Below are 19,123 nucleotides of genomic sequence, written 5' to 3' on the forward strand. Positions count from 1 at the left end.
GAAGTCCAGATGAGAGGTCCGGTCCCCGTAATGCCAAGAATATAGCCCGATGAAAAACCTGGTGGTTCATGACTAAAAAGGCCGTGATGCTCATGATGCAGAGGTCCAACGCGGGGATAATCTGGGGACGGCGCAGGCTCTAAACCGTTTAAACATGCGGGGAGCCCATATAAGTTTTCGGCCCTTTTAGCAGACTTGCCAATCCCATGACGGTCAAGGACAGAACCATGCGTTCTTGTACCGAATGTCTGGGTGCTTGTACGATGGAGGTGTCACTGGTAGTGGGTGTACTCGTCTGCCAAGACTGAATCGTCGGATAACATCCGGGAGTTATAAACGTGACTGTTGGAGGAATAAAGGAAAGAGAATTGTTAGCCGTGAGGTTGGTAGTCCACATCCCGATGGTTTGTTAGTCAATGGGGACATTATTCCGCTGATCTCGTATGGAGTGCAACACCCACGATTGAACGTTCGGGAAACATGCACGGCAATTGTGAAAAGTGATGTTGTTTTTAACATGTCATTTCTCTATGATTCTGGGCTTCAAAGACATCGATTGACTGTTTCACAAAGTCATCTCTAATGACGGAATGCTAGGGCGTACAAATGGGCGGCTGTGAATCTGATGACGAAGAAGCTCAAAAATAAGCTTAATTTGACTGGTTTTCACTTGACGACAAGTCACAAGAGAGCTCTGGCCGCACCCGCACCGCAACTTACCGCCGCCGCGCCGCTCCGCATTATCCACCCGCAACCTTGGATTCAATTCCGATTTCCTTATTATCATTGAGGCTTGAGAGGAACGAAATTTCTTTGTCGTTGGTACGCTCCTTTGTCTCTGTCCGCTGTCTGTCTTGATGGCTAGCATCACTAAGACACTCATGTTCATGACAGCATGCTCGCTAGGACGAAAGTAAACTCGTGAATGAGGGTCCTAAGCTTTTCCTAAAGTTATTCTATATTATCCTGAAGTAAATTTATCTAATTATTTTTATATTTAACATAAAAGAAAACTATAGCACTTAGTAACAGTGTCTCGATCATTCTTCGCGATGACGGTGATTCACGGTTGTTGTCGGTGATATACTTAAGTTGGCTTTGCAACTCTTCTCGATATAGAAATTCTCTTCCTTCTTCTATCTCGAATTTCCCCTCCTCTCTTCAGTCAACACACAATCCCTCTCGCCATTGCCCTCCTAGTAACAGTATTGCAGTTATACTGCTATACAAGAGCTAGCAAGTTAATTAATTAATATATATACTTTATATTAATATAATATTAAAGCCTATAAGCCCTTAATACTTATAATAATTAATTAATTAGTTTTTTTTAATTTATATATAAATTAAATCTATTACTTATAGCTTTGAGTAAAATTATTATAAATATTTTTTATATTCTATTAATATAATAAAACTATTACTTTACTTTTTATATTTAATTATTAAAGTTTTTAGAACCACTTTAGGCAATCTTAGGATAGGCTCAGGATGCTTTAGATTAATTACTCTAAATATTAATAACAGAATGTCGTGTGGGTTTCTGCTATCCGTCAGTTCATCCACGGAGCTCGCTCTACCCTAAAGCTGACGTTACCACGATGACGGCACGCTCGCTTGCACGGGTATGCGCAGTGGCTTATAATGCCGTGTGCCGAGGTGTCCGTCCATCGCCTTGGAAAATCCGGGGTTCTTGGAAACCAAATCTGACAAGCTTGATTGGTTCGCGAGTAACACACGTGCTAAGTTAGGCATCATCATTTCTTGGGAATGCCGTTAACGCCAACTGTTTCTAGGGTGCACTCTAGAACGAAAGGAGACTCGAGTATTCACTCTTCTTGTTCTCGAGTTCGAATACCTTCTGTTATGGACAAGGAAATGGTGGTGCTGCCGAGGTCATACAGCGATCTCGGACTTTGAGCGAAGATGCTGCATGTATCGGATCAACGGCGCCAAGAAGGAGGTGCACGTTTTTCTTCCCCAGATCGACGAATGACACCCTGAAATGACACGGGATAATTAACCGTCCCCTTCCCTTACCATGTTGATTTTCTGTTTCGATCGCAAAAGCCCGTACCGGACTTAAGGCAGAACCACCGATTCTCTTACCACCCCATTCATCATATGCCACATCATCCGGAGCCCGAAATATCCCGGTAATACCTGTATTCCATTTCCTTTATATAAAACACGGAGAAAACGTTGAAAGTATGAATGTTAAAGACGGCACGCCACGGTTATAGACTCCGCCGTCAAGATTCGTTCACTCATCGAGAATTGGTCCCTGCCCACCCTGACCGTTCGTTACCTCCATCGCACGGCCCACACCATCTTCAGTGGATGGTACCTGTATTGTCACTGAATTACAGCGCAAACTCAAAGTACCGCGCTTGCGACTTGGACTCAACACCAACAGCGCTTGGCCTCGCCCTATCTACACTACATAAGCCCCCCCCCCACTTCCAACCTTGCTCCTCAACTCAACGCATCTCGTCTTTCCCTCTTTCTTGGGTTATAAATCAAATCCATCACTCTCTGTTGTTTTGTAATCCAAGGCTGCTTATTCCATCATTTCCTCCTCATTATTCCTCCTTTTTACTCTTATACACACAACTAACTATCCTCTCTGGTGCTTGCTTGCTTTTTTTTACCGAACTCAACAATCTCCCCGCGCCATCTCCGAAAGTATCGTCCCATCGACCCTCAACAAGAAATTAAACCTCGAACGACATTTTTGGATCCGCCCTACAACCTTTTTTTTCCCTCATCGCATAGAGGCGCAACTTTATCCTTCTTTTGCTCCGTTCTTAATTGTTTCAAACTCGCGACGGCCTCATTCGTTACAGGTCGCCTAGAATGAACCTGAACAAGGCCGCTCGCGTCATCCTCTTCGGTGCACCTGGCGTTGGTAAAGGGACTCAGAGCGAGCGATTGCTCGCTCGCTTTCCTCAGCTCAATCAGATTAGTACCGGTGATCTCTTGCGTCGAAATGTCAAGGAGAGGACACCCCTCGGTAGGGTTTCCCCCTCAATTGGTGCATTTAGGCGGAATGCTAATGGTGGTATAGGCATCAAGGTCGAGAATACGATGAAGGCGGGCGGACTTGTTGCTGATGATCTTATCCTGCGACTTATTTCCAACGAATTCTTCACTCGGGGATGGCTCGCCAAGAATGGAGGTCCGAATGTCATGACGCTTAATTCTGAAGCGACGGCGATGGAGGCTTCTTTCAACAGCGCTGCTTCTGATCCGTTCATCAATGCTCCGTTCCTCGACGGCCACCGTCCTTCCAAGGCATCCAACGACCCCTCCGCTTCGTTCATCCTCGATGGCTTCCCACGAACAGCTTCTCAAGTAGGCCCTCTCGACAAGCTCATCCCGATCAATCTCGTCGTCTCTCTCAAGACCCCCGTATCCGTTATTCTCGAGCGAATCCTCGGACGCTGGGTCCACGAGCCTTCCGGTCGAGTCTACAACACCAGCTTCAATGCGCCCCGAGTCCCTGGAATCGACGACGTGACCGGCGAGCGATTGATCCAGCGCCCTGATGATTCCGAGGAAGTTTACAGAGCACGATACAAGAAGTTCCAAGAGACCAGCGAGCCTGTTCTGAACCACTACGCCCAGAAGGGCGTGCTCGTCGAGATTGAGGGCATGAGCAGCGATGAAATCACCCCAAAGCTATTTGCAGAGTTCGAGAAGCGCTTCGTCCATTGAAGGAATACCCTATGGTTTCAAGATGTTTATGTTATTACTAGTATATGACCTTTTTTTTCTTTTCCATTCGCTACGGTTGAGCTTTTTGTATTTTTCTATTATCATCGGAGTTTTTATTCTCGCAGCTTGGGATGCTGCTGATGGGAGTTGCAAAAGACGGGACCGGAAAGATTCCTTGTCAGATGGCGCAAATTGTTGGGAGCTGTTCGTTGGTAGTTCTGTTGTCCTCGAAGGACATGGTGGCGATGGTGGAAAGGGATGGGATTGTCTCAACACAACTGCACTGGCTTTGAGCGCAGGAATGGGCATGATTATTGCCTGAATGGTATCCACACATGGACCCCTTCTTTGATTCAAATCGCAATGTGATATGTGTGATCTTAAAGTGACTGAATTCCAATTCATCTCGTCCTGAGATTGTTAGTGTTAGAATCCCGCTATGTGTACATAAATTTGGCCCATGAAAACCCCTAGAAACATTGCTAGATCAGCAAGACCAGATTACAGTCCCTCTCTTCTTCTAACGCAGTTCCATGTATCCCATCGCATCAAACGTGGCACTAAAATGGCAATGAGGTAGACATTTCAAGACATTCCAAGTAAACAATCCGTCATACTCCGTTCGAGTTCATACTCGCGTTCGTAAAGTGTGGTAAGCTGTAGTTTGGCGTGTAAGCTTGGTATCCTAATCGCGCCAGCCCTCGCCGCCTTGAAGACCGCTGGGCTGGCCTTCTGTTTGTCCAGGTCGCAGTGGTGTCTGCTCATCATCATCGTCGTCAAGAGCTCGGGCAAGCTCATCGGGGTCTTGCATCTTGGCGTCAGGGTCGACTGGACCACCGAACTCGTCCTGGTCACGGTTGTGTCGGTCCTGCTCGAGAACGCCGTCATCGGCACTGACTGAGATGCCACGAGCTCCCCACTTGGGACGAGCTCCTCGTCGGCCACCCTGCTCATCTTCGAACCCACCAGGGCCACTCTCCTCATCGTCATCGTTGTTCTCGAAGCGCTTTCCAAAGATTCGGCGGAGGAGCCATCCGCGGGACATGTCGTCAGCGTCGACAATGCCGCCACCTCGGAGCTTGACGCGCTGGCGAGTGTAGTAAACCCAAGCAAAGTCGATGTACAGGGCAGTCTGGATAATGCCGAAGATGACGGAGACGGTGTTGGGCTTCTTGCCGGAGATCTCGAATTCGCGGATGAACCAGTTGACGCAGTAGAGGGCGCGGTAGGAACCGAGAGCGACGAGGTAGAAGGAGTCGATGACGGTGGGGACGGTTGTTTGTCGAAGGAGGAGAAGCTGGGGGAGAACGCAGACGGACTCAAGAATCTGGGAGAACACCCACATCCACTAAAAAAACTGTCAGCAATATTGAGTTTATCAGGCAGCAGTAACATACAGGTCGGAAACCCTTGTGGCTCTCAAAGATGAGCATGACGAACGGAGACAGGACGAACGAGCCACCGAGGATGATGGCGCCAATCTTCCAAGCAATCTCACGCTCACGCGATCGAGGGTAGATCCATTGCATAATAGCAAGGATGTAGATAGACGAAATGATGTAGAAGATCTTGAAGACGATGTTCCATGGTACCGTCTCGATGAAGAGGTCGAGGTAACGTGTGCAGAAGACGAGGGCGTAGAGGATCTGCGTGATGAGTGAGACGCCCTCAGCGCTCCTGTTTCGATGGATAGCGAAGATGAGGATGCATTTGGAGAGGGCGTGGGACAAGTCGCCCAGGACACGGAAGAGCTATGGTGATGTCAGTTTTGTCGGGTTGCTAATGCATGATGTTTTGCAGACGTACGTTCCACGCGCCCATTGTCAAGGGCGGGAAAAGGAGGTATCGGCCGTAGATTTGTTTGCGTCGAGCGACTCTAGAGAAAAAGGGGAGTACGAGAAGCGAGGTGGAATAGTTAGTTTGATGAGTAGGGGTTGAAGATGACAAGTAGCCGGGTATAAGGTAAGGCTAGTGGAGGTTGAAGATGAGGGAGCTTAGGCAGCTGAGCTTCAGCTTGGCGATGCGATGAATGGAGGAGGTGGAGACGAGCAGTCTAGACTGGGCAACCTTAAAGGGTGCGTGTCTGGGTCTGGGGCATGGAACATTTGAGCTGGCGTCAGTGTCAGCGACTGAACTGAACTGAATTTACAAGGCATGAAGATACATTTTAAGGCGCCACATCGACATCCATTTCCGGACAGGTGCGCCTCCATCATGAATGCCTAGAGAGGTTGATATATTTTATATAAATTGTTGCGATGTATTGAGTGATAGAGACAAAACAGCCAGTTCGTCTTATCGATATGATTTCAGCTGGTGACGCGGACCTTGACGTCGGATGTGTGGGAGCCACGGGTCGGATAGTAGGGAACATCAAACAATTAGTTAATTGTCTGTACGCTCACTGAGTCGTGCAGACTGTAATCTCATCATTCTCAACACCAAGCACACGCTCTACATCTTTTTATATTCTCGTAAACATAATACCCACTAGGTAATGCTTCGATTTAAGTAATCTCTCACTGGCTCTCACTCTCAACGTCATTGCCGCACGCCCCCTTTCAAGTTACGAGCCAGCCTACGAGCGAGCGAGCCTCTAGACTGACTACCCCTGCAGACCTCCAGAAACATCACCACAGAGTCCACGTAACCAACCTAAACTGAACTATACGCGTTGACCATTGAGTCTCGACGACCACGTGTAGCGACAGTCACAGAACTCGGATATAATATGAGACTATCGGCATTCATTGCCGTTGCCCTGGGTTGGATCACCAGCGCTAGTGCCTTTGGAGTTCCCGACGTCCTGCAAAAGATTGAACAGAAACTTCCCACCAGAGACGCCCCTCCGCCGAAATACTTTAGTAAGTTCACTCTTATGCCCAATCGAATTGGTCACCGTATCCTAAACGAGAAGGTCTTTGACTAATGAAACTTGCAGGGGAAGCATCGTGAGTTACCAACCAACAACCAACAACGCCGCACAGGAATACTAACAACGGCTCACTCGCTCAGACAATATCCCCACTATGATCTGAGATATTTTGGCGAAGCCCTCGAGCCAAAGGATCAGAATGCAGGCATCAAAGTCCTCATGCAGACATACCTAGCCACATTTCGAGATCTGGGAGTCCAGACCTGGTTAATGCATGGCTCCCTTCTCGGCTGGTGGTGGGGAAAGAAGGTGAGAGATAACGGATATCCATAACTTCACATGTCCACTCTAACCGAAAGGATTCTCTCAGGTCATGCCATGGGACCTAGACGCTGATGTCTCAGTTACTGAGGCAGACATGTATTTCCTCGCTGCCTACCATAACATGACCATCTACTACTACCAGTACGATGGTTGTCCGGAGGGCTGCTTCTTTCAGCTCGAGATCAACCCGTACCATAAATATCGTGAGAGGGATGATTACATGAACTTCATTGATGCAAGGTGGATCGATATGCAGAATGGTCTGTTTATTGACATCACTGCGGCGCGGTATGACCCTGGGCATGAGATGGGCGACGGAGTCATGTACGACAAGCATGACCACGAGTTCAAGGTGCGTATCGTACTTGTGTATATGGCAATGATCGTTGCCTTGTGCTAAAGCTTTATATGGCAGGACAAGTACATCTTTCCTCTACTGGACACCACCTTTGAAGGTGTTCATGCCAAGATTCCATACAGGTACAAGGAGATCCTGGCTTCGGAATACGGCAAGGGAGCATTGTCGAGGACTGATTACCATGAGTATGATCTTCCGATGCAACGTATATGCGTGTCCACGAGAACTGACAAGGGTTTAGTCACCGATTCGACACAGAAAAGATGCAGTGGATTCCCATGAACTAGGCCTCAGCTGTTATATGTACATAGGACTGAGGCGTGTTTAAAAGGCGTTCGGCTCTATGGAGCTGGAAATGGATACCATGGATAGACTGGAAAGGGATATAGAATACTAATGATACCCGGCTAGTGACGGCTGGCCGTCTTGTAAAAGTCTTGGGTCTTTGTTTACTTGGTAGAGAGCAGAAATCCCCATGGTAGGTTGTGATGGGAGAAATTATGCAGATCTGACAAATTTATTATCGACAGAAAAACTCACGGAATACTACCTATGTCGTAGTACTATCAGATTCAAGTCTAAGTCTTGTAGATAATCATTGGTTGTCCAATTTGGCCCATCAGTCAATTAATTGCTTCGATGCCCCGCGGCTTTAGAACGCGTCTCACCCCACGCGTCACAAGCATATCCAAACATTGCTCAATCAACATCACAATTAAAAACGCCCAATTGCAACACCACAAGCGCATTCAACCTAAACACTGAACTTGGATAAAATTGAATGTGCAGTGGAAATTATAGGTGCGCTTATTTCCCACAATGGCCACAGGTATGTCAACTATGATTCCCACCATCAAGCATGATCAAGTCGCTAACACAACGAATAGGCCAACAGCGCCGCGCTGATCGGCTGAACGAGCGTCTACGAGGTGCCCAGTATGAACCGATCCTAATAATTCTCAAGGCGTCTTTGCTAATGCGATTCAAGGCGTGCGAACATCGAAGATGACTCCTTCAACCTCGACATCGCTGGCCTCAACATAGCTGGCTCGACTCCCGCCGCACCTGCGCCAGCACCACCCACATCGTCGGAGCGCCGAACACCAAATACTTCTGCTAAGAGGAGAAGATTGGATAACGAACCATCGCCGTCCGCACAAGCGCAAGGAAGTGCACGGAGACGATCGCCTCGATTGAGAGACCCCTACGATTTGCCAGAAACATCTAAGGAATCTGGCGCGCAGGATACAACAGGTGAATCGCGAGAGGAAGAGCCGAGTCCTGATGTTATAGAGGAGCGGGAACCAGAACCCGAGGAGGAGGTCGAACCAGAGCCGCATCCAGAACCTGAATTACCAAGTCCAGAAGTCGAAGCACCGGACGAGAACGAAGCTGAAGTTGAGTTGCCGGCGCTACCGAATAATGAACCCTCCGAACAATCATCGCAACGACGGGCTGGCCGTAGGTCACTGGAACAGATTGCGCAAGATATTGCGAATAAGCGACAGGACGTACACACGAGCGAAGCCATATCGTCAACTACACGATTACATACGACGTTACAAGAGGACGATGCACCGCCTTCCTCATCACCGCTGGTCAGCAAGGTGCGACGGAGTGAAGGTCCTGCCGTAATTCGGTCGAGACTATCACAAAGGCGACCTTCGAGGCTTGCTGAGCAAGATGACGACGAGGATGAACTTTCGCCAAATCGAGCGGACCAGGCACCTGCGGATGATGAACGATCGGATGATGCTACAGAAATAGCAGAACCTGAATTGGAGGGAGTTGAAGAGGAGCCCGTAGTGGAGGGGGAACCACGGGAGGAGGAAGAGGTAGCGGAAGCCATCGATGCAGTTGAAGCGGCCAAGACAATTGGAAGAAAACGGCCTCGAAGAAGTCTACCATCTCAATCACCAGTCGCTGAGCCCGATGGACAAGACGTGGAAGAAGAGCAAGAAGAACCAGCAGCGAAACGACGTCGTGGACGGCCATCAAGAAGTCCCGCGACACAGAAACAACCAGCCACCAAACCAAAGCCTACGAAATCGAAATCACGGACAACGCAAGAGAAGCCACTGCCGAAGCAGGTCCGCAGGACGAAACAAGCTGCCAAAGAGCGCCGAGTCAGCGATGGCTCAGCTATCGAGGTCACAGTTCAGCGCTTCGTCAACGTCAAGAAGTTCATCAAGGGCGACGATGAAGAAGAAGATCATCTTGCGGCGGATCTGCCTTTTACAACAACTGGAGTCACGGCGGTAGATGTCTTTGCACAGGCCTGCTTAGAAGTCATCGACGGCACGGTAGCGAAGCTTTTGGAAGCGTTGCAGAACACCGAGGAGAAAGATAAGAAGAAGGAATGTCGTATCAAGATACGGGCACTTGAGGCGTATAAGGAGGAGCTCACGTCTCGGTTATTACAATTGGTAAGTGGTTTCGCCCTGCGTGGAACGCATTGAGACTGATGAGTTAGTCAATTCACCTAATGGACTGGCAATCATTACGGAAGCGAGTTCGTTTGGTACAGCGAGAGAAGCTCTCTTTACGAGAAGAGATATTACGCCTCAAGGCGGAGAGGGAACAAGTAGCACTCAAGATGGATGCTGTACGCATTAAGCACGAGGAGGACACCAAAGAGTCAAAAGTGAGTTGCCTACTGCTTTTCTTTGATGCAACACCAGCTAATCATATCAGTATCGACTCGACACCTCAGCTATCATGCATGACATAGACATGGCAGTCGAACGGGGACGAGACGCCCCTGAACTCTCGCGCGCCCAAGAGAAAAAGGCCGATCTGGCTAACCTCGAGCTTCTCGTCGCACGAATCACAGACGAAGCCAGCTCATCGAGCCCCGCAGGCGGTATGCTCCAACAAGTCAAAAACTTCAACGCCTTTCTCGAGCGCGCAGCAATTGCTCTAGAAACAAGATGAAAAATAACACAACAAGTAACGAACTGAAACGTCTTTTTAATTCTTCAATGGGGAATTCGTCATATATACCTTTTTACTGGATCTTGGCCTTGCTAAAGTCCATCTCGGGATGCTGTTCCTGAAACTTCTTTAGGATATCCGCCTTCTTCTGCTCGTCTGAGCTAGGCAGACCCTTCTCCTTCTGCTGCTGGTCGAACATCATCTTCTCGACCATACCGCGGGTCTCACCGTCGAGATCTGAGAGCTTGGAGTTGTCGGGCTGGATCTTGGTCACGTCGATCTTGGGAGCGGATGTGACGACGTGCGCCCACCATTCCATCTTGTTCACCTTGTCGAGGTGAATCTCAACTGTCTTGGTACCGTCTGAGTTGGTGCTGAGCGTCCATGTAGAGTCGTCAACGTGAACGGCGTGGGGGAGGTCGCCCTGTTATTGGGTTAGTTGGTGTATGAGATGTGGCTTGAGTTTGTTGTGTATACCTGGATAATTGGATCCTGGCCCTTGATACCCGCCTGTAGGCTCTGCTTCTTGATAGTAATGACGAGATCCCTTGACTTGAGGTTTCCAGGTACATTGAAGGTGACGTCGAGCTCTGAGATAGTCTGAGTCCACTTGTAGGGAAGAGCAGCCTGCTCCTCGGCCTCCTTTGCGTTGGCAGCGGCGGTCTCAGCGGGTGTAGGTTCTGTGAGAGTCAGTACATGTGACGCTCATAGTTGACGGTGAATTTGTTAATATACACCCATGGGATGGGTGATTAGAATGGTACTCACCGTTATCGGCCATGGTGATGTTTTTGAAGCGGTTGTGATATGTCCTGAGGGGAGAAATCGATGGAAGCTGTTGGTTATGAGAGAAGGCTGACAATTCATGGAGGGGCAGCTACAAGGTGGGGCCATACCGTTCCGAGCTTTGGCCAATGGGAATCTCCCCGGCAAGCCTGTAACCCCCGTCTCGTCAGCCGTGCAGAACCAACATTTGATAAGGTAGCCACTGATTAATCACTTCTTCACCATAACAAAGTCATTCAGTTCCTCTTCATCTCTCGACAACCTCGCCCCTCCACTCGACCGCACATCCCGTGCACTAGCCAGCCAAAATGTCTCGCGCAGGCGTCTCAATACGCCACGCCACAGATCTCAACGCGCCTCCACCGCCAGACCAAGACGAGACATGTCCCGTGTGCAAGACAACACGCTACTTCAACCGTGACATGGAATTCCGCATCAACCCAGAGTGCTACCACCGCATGTGCAAGACCTGCGTCGAGCGAATCTTCAAAGACGGCCCCAACCAATGTCCCTACGCCGGCTGCCACAAAACCCTTCGGCTTCGCGGTTTCAAGACTGCTTTCTTCGCGGATCTTGCTGTGGAGCGGGAAGTCGATATCCGGAGACGGGTGGCGGCGGTGTTTAATAAGGTTGAGGAGGACTTTGAGACGCTGGATGCTTATAATGAGTACCTGGAGAGGGTGGAGGTTTTGACATGTGATCTCGTCTATGGCACCGATGAGCAGAGGAGGAAGGCTGAGGCGGAACTTGGGGAGTGGGAGGTGAAGCACAAGGCGGATATTGAGCGCAACAGACGTCTTGCGCGTGAAACAGCCGATGCTCGTCAACGTCGTATCGCAGCAGAGGAGGAAGAAGCTCGACAGCGACGATTACGTGAACATCAAGAAGAACTCGAAGAAAAGGCCAACGCCAAGCGCTTCCGTGAAGAAATGCTCGACTCGCTACAAAGCGCAGAAACGGGCCGTGCCACTGAAGCGATGGACAAGATCATGCTCAAGAAACGAGGACACAACAAGCGAGACGCAGCACTCGGCGCCGCAGGAAGCAGCGGTCTCTCTATCAGAGGGCTGCGCGAGAAAAAGACAGCCGTGGTGGAGAACAAGCCGTACGATCCGTACGGCGGCGTGCGCGTCATGCCAGAGCGCGTGGACCTTTCGCCGGAGAAACTAGCGCTGTATAGCAACGAGTGGGTCGAGGAGACAAGGACGAAGCCCAAGTTCAAGGCTGGAGGGTACAGTCCTGATGAGTACCTCACTCGCGCTTTGTTCGAGGCTTTTTCAGGGCTGGGTGTGTTTGTGGATGAGGAGAAGGTTGAGAAGAGTGTTGCTACAGCGGGCGCGAAAGAAGCTGCTATGACGGGAGATACGGGGGGTAGAATGGACGTCGATGATCCGTTCTAGTGTTTTCGTCGTTTACAGGGGCATAGCTATGGAGTTTGGGCGTTTGGGAAAAGACACTGAGGGATATAACGGAACTGGAGTTTTGAAGATGGTAAAAAAATGACACGATACCATGACTACAGAGAACATACACCAGACACAGTGAATACAGAGAAATAATTTGATGATAATTGTATTTTGTATGACTGCTACTATACTAATCCAAAAGGAAAAATCACCAGGAGAAGATTGAAGGGCAATGTCAGAAAGGATACTGAATCCTCCTGTGTGCTCACCCTGTGGCCTCGCAATCCTCATTTCGAATCACATCCCCCGAAAACGCCTCGCTTACTATATGGAAAGGGAGGCTGTTACAGCCAAGAAACGGAAACAAAAGGGCGCTGTTGGAGAAACGCGATGCGAATTATGTCTTTGATTTGAGCTTGTAAGATAAGATTGTTTGGTTTGGAACGGCTGCTTCGATAATCTTATTGCTGCCAGGGTGTCTGTTGAGCAGGACGAGGGAATACAGGTACTGTGGGAAGTTGGTCGAGGCCTCCTCCAATAGGCTGCTGGTTGGCTTGCCATCCCATACCTGTATTGTGGTTGACAAAGGCGCCGTTTCGGAAGGGGTTGGTAGTACCGGTGGGTTGAGGAGCGAGAGCAGCGCCGGCAGTTTGTGGGCGCGGTTCTTGGTTTGGCGCTGGCATCGTGGAGTTGCGAGCAAAGGGGTTTGTGCCGGTTGGTGTAGGTTGAAGAGCAGGTTGTTGTTGTTGAGGAGCGGGTGATTGGAAAGGCGAGTTTGAAGCTTGGGCGAAAGGAGAAGTGTTTTGCTGTGGTGATGTTCGAGCGAATGGGTTTGTAGATTGGCGGTTTAGAGCGGGTGTTGTAGCAGACGATGGTAGGCCTGTTTGTTGAGCCATGAGCATGGACTGGCGGAAGGGGTTGGTGCTTCCTGTTTGCATCGGTTGGAGGCCGCCCTGAGGGGATCCGTTCTGAACAGGTTGTTGGATTTGAGGAGCAGCGTTGGGAAAGCTGGCCATTGTATCTTGAGGTATTGGTGCGAGCGAACTTGGTTGGAAGGCTTGTTGTTGAGGAGTGAAGCCTCCGAAACCTGCTCCAGTGAAGTCGGGCTGTAGTTGGATCTGAGGCTGCTGCATCAGGGGTTGCTGCGGTTGCATGAACCCAGTTTGCTGAGGTTGTTGGAATGGGCTGTTGGAGGCGAATCCAGTAGGCTGAGGAGCAAACCCGTTCTGTTGAAACGGCATGCCTGTCGGTTGCTGCTGGAAAGCCTGTTGTTGGGGCTGGGGATTCATGCTCATCGGTGTCTGGTTCTGTTCGATAGAGTCAAAGAAGTCGATCAGATCGGGATCAGGACCCTTGTTGGCTTGGGGTTTCGACTCAGGTGCTCTGTTCCCACTCGAAGAGGCCGTGATCTTGGGAAAGGGGTTGTTGGAGGCTGGTTCAGGGAAATCGGTGCTCTTCTTCTTGCTGAGACCTCCTTGCTTCGAGCTTGAACCTCCACCGATTTTCTTCACATCCTGCTCTGCAAGGTATTGTCTTCGGTGGACCTCAAAATCGGGATCGTGAAGATACTCCTCCAGCTGGCGTCCAAGGTTAACGGGAGCGTGCTTGAGCTTGGGCACCTCGACTCGAGTGTGGTGTTCGTGCTGACGAGCTACGCTCAGATATTGGACGACGTAGTCTGTTTGCTTCGTGAATTTCCGATAAATGGCCATAGCACGTTCGGCATCCACCTTTGACATCTCGAAAAAGTTACCTGAAGGGATGAACGTTAGTCAAAGTGGCGGGCTGAGACAGAGGGGGAGGGGCACACATACCGAGAATGCTGATGAGCCCTTGGTTGAGAACCTGAAATAGTGCCAAAAGATCCAAGACAAGCAGTCGGAAAACGGTTATGGTGATTTCATTCTCTGGCTCGTTCTCCATAACCTGGGATTGTCAGTGGTCAATATTCCCTCGCCCGTTGCGGTCCCAACTTACGTCGCATTTTAGTAAAGCCTCGAGTTGGTGTTGAACGATTTCCGTCTCTCGTAACAATCCCTTCTCAACCGAAAGCTTCTCAAGTCTTGACTCAGAAGCGCGCACCCAATCCGTCTTCGTCTTCTCGTATGCGCGAGCTCTCTCGGCTAGGTAGTGGGCATAATGTCGGATATTCCGTCCTTGGATTTGTGCTGCCAATCTGTCAATGCCCAGACCCAGATATCTTTCGGCCTGCGTGGAACGTACCGTCTGTAAAGCTGCTAATCGCTAGCACATTGCGATGCGTCGAGAGAAAGGCAAGCGTGACATCAGGAGATCCCTCTCTGATCATCAGGTGAACAGTAATTAGACTCTTGAAGACGACGGTCCATGTTGAATCGCGAAGACGGTATGTGAGAGCGCGAAAGACCTCGCCGACGCCAGCTTCGCCGGAATGGGTAGCTACGAGAATGTGTTCGATGTATTTCGTTTTTGGGGGAGCATTCTATAGCATCCAAGATCAGTACCAAGTCGAATCTTGAGAACCAGCGCCCATCGAGGAAAATTGGTTGGGCTCATGATTGCCGCTGATATAATGCTCATCAAGAGCGCGCCGCCAAGACCGCACACGTACCTTGATCTTCGTTGCGCCCTTGACGGACTTTTCGAAGGAGCTTGACATGATTCCAACAGAAGCTTGGGAGCTATATCGAGCTTATAATCACCGGGCGATGGAGGGACAAAAAGTTCAGACGACGGACGTTGCAACGAGCGACGGGGTACGGTGACTGATGATTGACGGCCGGGGATCCGGGGGAGTCGAGGCTGGGATGACGATACGAGCTGCTGCTGCAGAAGACGAGCGAAGTCGAGCGTGTCGGGTCGCTTCAAAGTGACCAGCGCAAACAGAAGATCTTGAAGTCGTCTTGGGCGAAGAAAGAGAGATTGACCGAGAGAGACAACGAGAGAGTGTCCGCATCCGCGCCGGGGGACGTGGACGATTCTGGGGCGTGGCAGGACAAGGGGAGGGGTGTGTGCTGTTCGGGTTGGCGTTGACTTGAGGTTGGGCTTTGGTGGTTGTAGGACAAGAAGGTGGAGATTCTGAGAGATGCGGATGATAGAGAGGTACCTGCACAGCACAGCAGCTTTGAGTCATGTTACGATGTACCCTCCAAACTCCCGTCCTGTCCTCCGGAAAGGTGGTTGACTCCGATACGGGCGGGCGCTACTCTCCCACTGTAATTCCAGGGGACGCTAATGATGTCGTCACCATGGATTCTTTTGTCTTTTTCATTTCAGAGGGACTTGATTGTCATTGCGCCAAGATAGCTCCACTGCAGAGATGGTGATGGTCCATGAGGATGAAGAAATCTGGGGACTTTTTTGTCTGAGGGGAATACAAATTGAGGCATCGTTGGGCATTTACGTAGCACAAACACACTCTGCTTGTGGCCGTTTGCATGCGTGTTTGGTTGCTTGTGCGATAATCTCTTCGTTTCTTCATGTCTCACCAAAACTCATTTCACCTGATACAGCTCTAGACAAGGGACGGCACATTCACTCTATCGAAAAAAGCAGGTCGCGAGGCACAAGGTTTGTCATTACAATAAGATACAAAATTCACTTCAATTCAATTCGTAGTACATATATATACGCGAAACCTCACTTGAAGCTTGCTTGCTCCCCCGTTCCCTCAATCGCAAAAAAACAAAAACCTACCTGTCAAAACAGTTCAATTTCTGCAAGCCGAGTTGCGCGAACCAAAACAAGAATCCTCTCTTTCATTCATAAAAAGTCAGAGCTTTTTTCCATCGCGTCCGATGCTTGTAACAAGGTCTGTGTCGAACGCCCATTTCATGGTACCAACCTCACCTCGCCACGAAACCGCTTAAGCTGCCCCGAGAGGCAGAGGGTTTCGAGGTCCGGGGAGGAGGCACTGCATCATATTAAACACGCGGTTCTCATCATCTGCGAGGTAAATGTTAGCAAAATGCAAGTATTTATGCGTGTTCAGAGGACTTACGGTTTCTTGAATGAAGAGGGTCATAAAGAGAAAAGAAAAAGAAGAAGAGAGGAACGCGATCCGCGCAAAATTTAAAGGTCCCCATAGTGGGGTGCTGGCCGTGGCTGATCTTCGGCTGTTTGCTCACCTTGTTTCACCTTATCCACCGTCAGCCACCCTAGACTCTGGCATCGCTGCTCAAGGCCAAAGCCAAAGAGATCTGTACTTGACGTAATCTGGACAATATTGAAGGGAGTCCTGGTATACCACACTGGCTTCAACGCTGTCCTATAAGTGCTGCTTTTCGCTGACCTTGGCCCTTAGAGCGCCAGGCTCTTCTCGCAACCTTTCTTCACACTTGAGCTATGGCCCATTTAAACCACCTAATCGGTTGCCGACCTGTCAACCGTGCTCGAATTCTCCAAGTATGACCCTAAGTATACAGAGGACCCTAGATTATCAAACAAATCTCCTGATAGAATATTTTCCGAATTCATGAGGTCGTTGTTAAGGTGTCACTTATATCTCCGTAGCTTCCACGTGATCGATCTAGCACGCCATCTGTACTGATAAGGCACGATAGACCGTTGAAGTCCTTATCTATACCCAGCATTTGTTTCCTGCATGCAGATCCCTAGCCATTAATATGCCTCCTATACGGCCCGGTAGAGCTTCAAAAGCGTGTGATCTTTGCCGCAAATACAAAACTCGCTGTTACGCTTCCGGGAGCTCAAATGGAACTTGTTTGCGTTGCAAGACCTTATCTCAACGATGCTCCTTGGACTTTAACCACCATCGACGCTCGATTTCACCACCCATACGTGAACAAATAGACGTTACACGTGAAGACCCGGATGTTCGAGGTAGGAGAAGCTCAGTTGATGATAGGTTTGTATATTCGTGGGTACGACGAGTTATCATTAACTGTTCATATAGGTTAGAAAGGCTCGAGCGAACAGTCAGCGCTTTAGTCGATAAACTTGACTCAAAACTGGATAAAATCGCCGGATCATCTAATAATAGTAGACCTGCAGTGGTGGAAGTGCCAGTGCCGTCTGCTGAACTCGACCCGGCTCCGGTGTTTCTAATACGAGATGCTGCAACTGATGCAGGAGTGCACTCGCCCGAGCAAGCAATTGCACAAACAGGGCCTCAATCAGACGTTATATCAACAGGACTTGTCTCTCCACAAACAGCTCACTCACTATTAGGGCTGTAAGCTATAAATACTTTTGGTTTAATGATGAATAACTGACAAGTTTCAGATTCCATGTTCACTATGGCAGATGGGTCAGATTCCCAGAAGACATTCCAACAGACAGACTCCTCCAGCAAGTCCGAAAATCCCCATTGCTAGTATGCAGTATCTTCTTGATATCCGTCCGGCACACAAGCCAGAACCTAGCAGATCGGCTCGCTCCTAGGCTCTTCGAGGAATCGAAGCGTCTTATCACAACATCGTTACTGGAAGTCCCACAGACTTTGGAGTTCTTCCAAGCCGTACTCATACTAAGCCTTTGGTCGACGACTATAGGTCAAGTTCCCTTGAGTATAGACAGCTGGCTTCTCACGGGCTATGCGATCCAGCAAGCGCTCGCGAGCCCTCATTTCATGGACGTTATCCGCCCCGGGTCATCTCAGCATGTCGGCGATTCACTGGATGCTTGGTGTTTGTGGAATCACCTATGTGTTGCCCATCTTCAGTAAATCACCAATAATCCTCTGACGAGATATCTACTGACGGGAGGACAGGTACTGTGTTGGAACTCGCAGACATTCACTACTGACTCTGGCGCAAGTTGACCAATGTGTCAGTTTCGTCAAGTCGAATGAGGTGAACAACTACGAAGCGAGGATGGGAGCAGAAGTTCAGCTCTATTGGATCATTTACAACAAATGTGGAATTGCTCAGGTTGACCTCGCTGGAACTAAACTCGCGTTGCAAGCGTGGCAACAAGAATGGATGGTTCTTTTTCGTAAGTATATTCTCGATGTGCTAGAATATTGATGTTGACATGATCAAGACGAGCCCAGATCCCAGTTTCTACAAATGGGCTTCCACTTTGCTCACCTACTGGCTCATTGCCAGTCCCTAAAATCACCCAAATCCGTTATGCACAGCTCCGTTCTCAAAGAAATGATCAAGCATTCAAAAATCATCATCAATCTCGCCATTGATACAACCGACGATCGGACTCGCCATTTAACAGATCACATTTATCACATCCTTAGCTTCTCTGCACTAACTCTATGTCGAATCGTTCACACGTATGAGTCCAAACTGCGAGCAGCCAATTATGACACTACAGAGTTGGATAATACAGTATTCAAGCTTATTACCTGGTTCAAGACAATCGGGTTGCCTTGTCATGCCGCGCATATTCTAGGCGATATTGTACATGCACAGTTCCAAAAGCTTCGCCCAGAGTTCCAGCCTTCAACGCCTCTCGTTTCCGGAGCATTACCTGAGAATACTGGTGCTGATTATAATTCAGAAGAGTTATTGCTACCGCCCGACCTCTCTTGTTTGTATCCGAACTTTATAGGATCAGAGATGTTTGATGCAGATGGCGGGTTGGAGTCTTGGCCGGAATGGGCCCAAGTTCATTCAGATACAGATGCGTCTGTCTAATAATATCTAGAGTTAATATGAAGCTGTTAAGTACTTGCAACTATTTCACCAGAGGAATCGTAAATTGTCAATGCACTGAGATGGTTGTGTAACAGGCAGCAGCCAACAAGCGACACGGATATTTTCCGCTCCG

General features: G+C 49.2%; 9 protein-coding genes across 13 annotated transcripts; 5 read left to right on the plus strand and 4 right to left on the minus strand.

The window, feature by feature from the left end:
- The first annotated feature begins 2,373 nt into the window (after positions 1 to 2,373).
- On the plus strand, positions 2,374 to 4,075 carry FVEG_03641 (adenylate kinase). Its single transcript, XM_018891257.1, has 2 exons — positions 2,374 to 3,013; positions 3,068 to 4,075. The coding sequence occupies exons 1-2, from the start codon at positions 2,857 to 2,859 to the stop codon at positions 3,715 to 3,717; spliced, it is 807 nt and encodes a 268-aa protein (XP_018747741.1). The 5' UTR covers positions 2,374 to 2,856; the 3' UTR covers positions 3,718 to 4,075.
- FVEG_03640 (hypothetical protein) lies at positions 4,032 to 6,183 on the minus strand. The gene is made up of 4 exons (XM_018891256.1): positions 5,882 to 6,183; positions 5,524 to 5,827; positions 5,115 to 5,468; positions 4,032 to 5,065 (listed from the first exon to the last, which is right to left on the minus strand). Exons 2-4 carry the CDS (start codon positions 5,536 to 5,538, stop codon positions 4,403 to 4,405), a joined length of 1,032 nt encoding a protein of 343 aa, XP_018747740.1. The 5' UTR covers positions 5,539 to 5,827; positions 5,882 to 6,183; the 3' UTR covers positions 4,032 to 4,402.
- A 265-nt stretch (positions 6,184 to 6,448) lies between these two features.
- On the plus strand, positions 6,449 to 7,561 carry FVEG_03639 (hypothetical protein; the record flags this gene model as incomplete). The annotated part of the gene is made up of 6 exons (XM_018891255.1): positions 6,449 to 6,581; positions 6,659 to 6,668; positions 6,733 to 6,901; positions 6,963 to 7,268; positions 7,332 to 7,459; positions 7,516 to 7,561. 6 exons carry the CDS (start codon positions 6,449 to 6,451, stop codon positions 7,559 to 7,561), a joined length of 792 nt encoding a protein of 263 aa, XP_018747739.1.
- Positions 7,562 to 8,093: 532 nt separating this feature from the next.
- FVEG_03638 (hypothetical protein) lies at positions 8,094 to 10,208 on the plus strand (the record flags this gene model as incomplete). Its single annotated transcript, XM_018891254.1, has 5 exons — positions 8,094 to 8,103; positions 8,162 to 8,210; positions 8,263 to 9,700; positions 9,748 to 9,918; positions 9,969 to 10,208. The coding sequence occupies 5 exons, from the start codon at positions 8,094 to 8,096 to the stop codon at positions 10,206 to 10,208; spliced, it is 1,908 nt and encodes a 635-aa protein (XP_018747738.1).
- Positions 9,849 to 11,650, minus strand: FVEG_03637 (hypothetical protein). Of its 2 annotated transcripts, XM_018891253.1 has the most exons (4): positions 11,105 to 11,650; positions 10,977 to 11,043; positions 10,686 to 10,888; positions 9,849 to 10,632 (listed from the first exon to the last, which is right to left on the minus strand). In XM_018891253.1, exons 2-4 carry the CDS (start codon positions 10,987 to 10,989, stop codon positions 10,282 to 10,284), a joined length of 567 nt encoding a protein of 188 aa, XP_018747737.1. In that variant the 5' UTR covers positions 10,990 to 11,043; positions 11,105 to 11,650; the 3' UTR covers positions 9,849 to 10,281. The 2 variants fall into 2 exon arrangements, with proteins under 2 accessions (XP_018747737.1, XP_018747736.1); XM_018891252.1 differs by having other exon boundaries at positions 10,977 to 11,650.
- FVEG_03636 (CDK-activating kinase assembly factor MAT1) lies at positions 11,206 to 12,614 on the plus strand. Its single transcript, XM_018891251.1, has one exon. It carries the CDS (start codon positions 11,303 to 11,305, stop codon positions 12,392 to 12,394), a length of 1,092 nt encoding a protein of 363 aa, XP_018747735.1. The 5' UTR covers positions 11,206 to 11,302; the 3' UTR covers positions 12,395 to 12,614.
- FVEG_03635 (hypothetical protein) lies at positions 12,541 to 15,419 on the minus strand. 4 transcript variants are annotated; one of them, XM_018891247.1, is made up of 5 exons: positions 14,991 to 15,419; positions 14,624 to 14,861; positions 14,378 to 14,568; positions 14,215 to 14,326; positions 12,541 to 14,153 (listed from the first exon to the last, which is right to left on the minus strand). In XM_018891247.1, exons 1-5 carry the CDS (start codon positions 15,036 to 15,038, stop codon positions 12,862 to 12,864), a joined length of 1,881 nt encoding a protein of 626 aa, XP_018747731.1. In that variant the 5' UTR covers positions 15,039 to 15,419; the 3' UTR covers positions 12,541 to 12,861. The 4 variants fall into 4 exon arrangements, with proteins under 4 accessions (XP_018747731.1, XP_018747734.1, XP_018747732.1 ...); XM_018891250.1 differs by having other exon boundaries at positions 14,378 to 14,861; XM_018891248.1 differs by having other exon boundaries at positions 14,624 to 15,419.
- Positions 15,420 to 15,936: 517 nt separating this feature from the next.
- On the minus strand, positions 15,937 to 16,464 carry FVEG_15307 (hypothetical protein; the record flags this gene model as incomplete). The annotated part of the gene is made up of 2 exons (XM_018904432.1): positions 15,937 to 16,324; positions 16,380 to 16,464. The coding sequence occupies 2 exons, from the start codon at positions 16,462 to 16,464 to the stop codon at positions 16,245 to 16,247; spliced, it is 165 nt and encodes a 54-aa protein (XP_018747730.1). The 3' UTR covers positions 15,937 to 16,244.
- Positions 16,465 to 16,972: 508 nt separating this feature from the next.
- On the plus strand, positions 16,973 to 19,030 carry FVEG_15306 (hypothetical protein). Its single transcript, XM_018904431.1, has 5 exons — positions 16,973 to 17,246; positions 17,295 to 17,573; positions 17,624 to 18,061; positions 18,111 to 18,334; positions 18,383 to 19,030. The coding sequence occupies exons 1-5, from the start codon at positions 17,005 to 17,007 to the stop codon at positions 18,988 to 18,990; spliced, it is 1,791 nt and encodes a 596-aa protein (XP_018747729.1). The 5' UTR covers positions 16,973 to 17,004; the 3' UTR covers positions 18,991 to 19,030.
- The last annotated feature ends 93 nt before the right edge of the window (positions 19,031 to 19,123 follow it).

The sequence above is a fragment of the Fusarium verticillioides genome, chromosome 2, assembly GCF_000149555.1.
Source record: "Fusarium verticillioides 7600 chromosome 2, whole genome shotgun sequence".
NCBI lineage: Eukaryota > Fungi > Ascomycota > Sordariomycetes > Hypocreales > Nectriaceae > Fusarium > Fusarium verticillioides.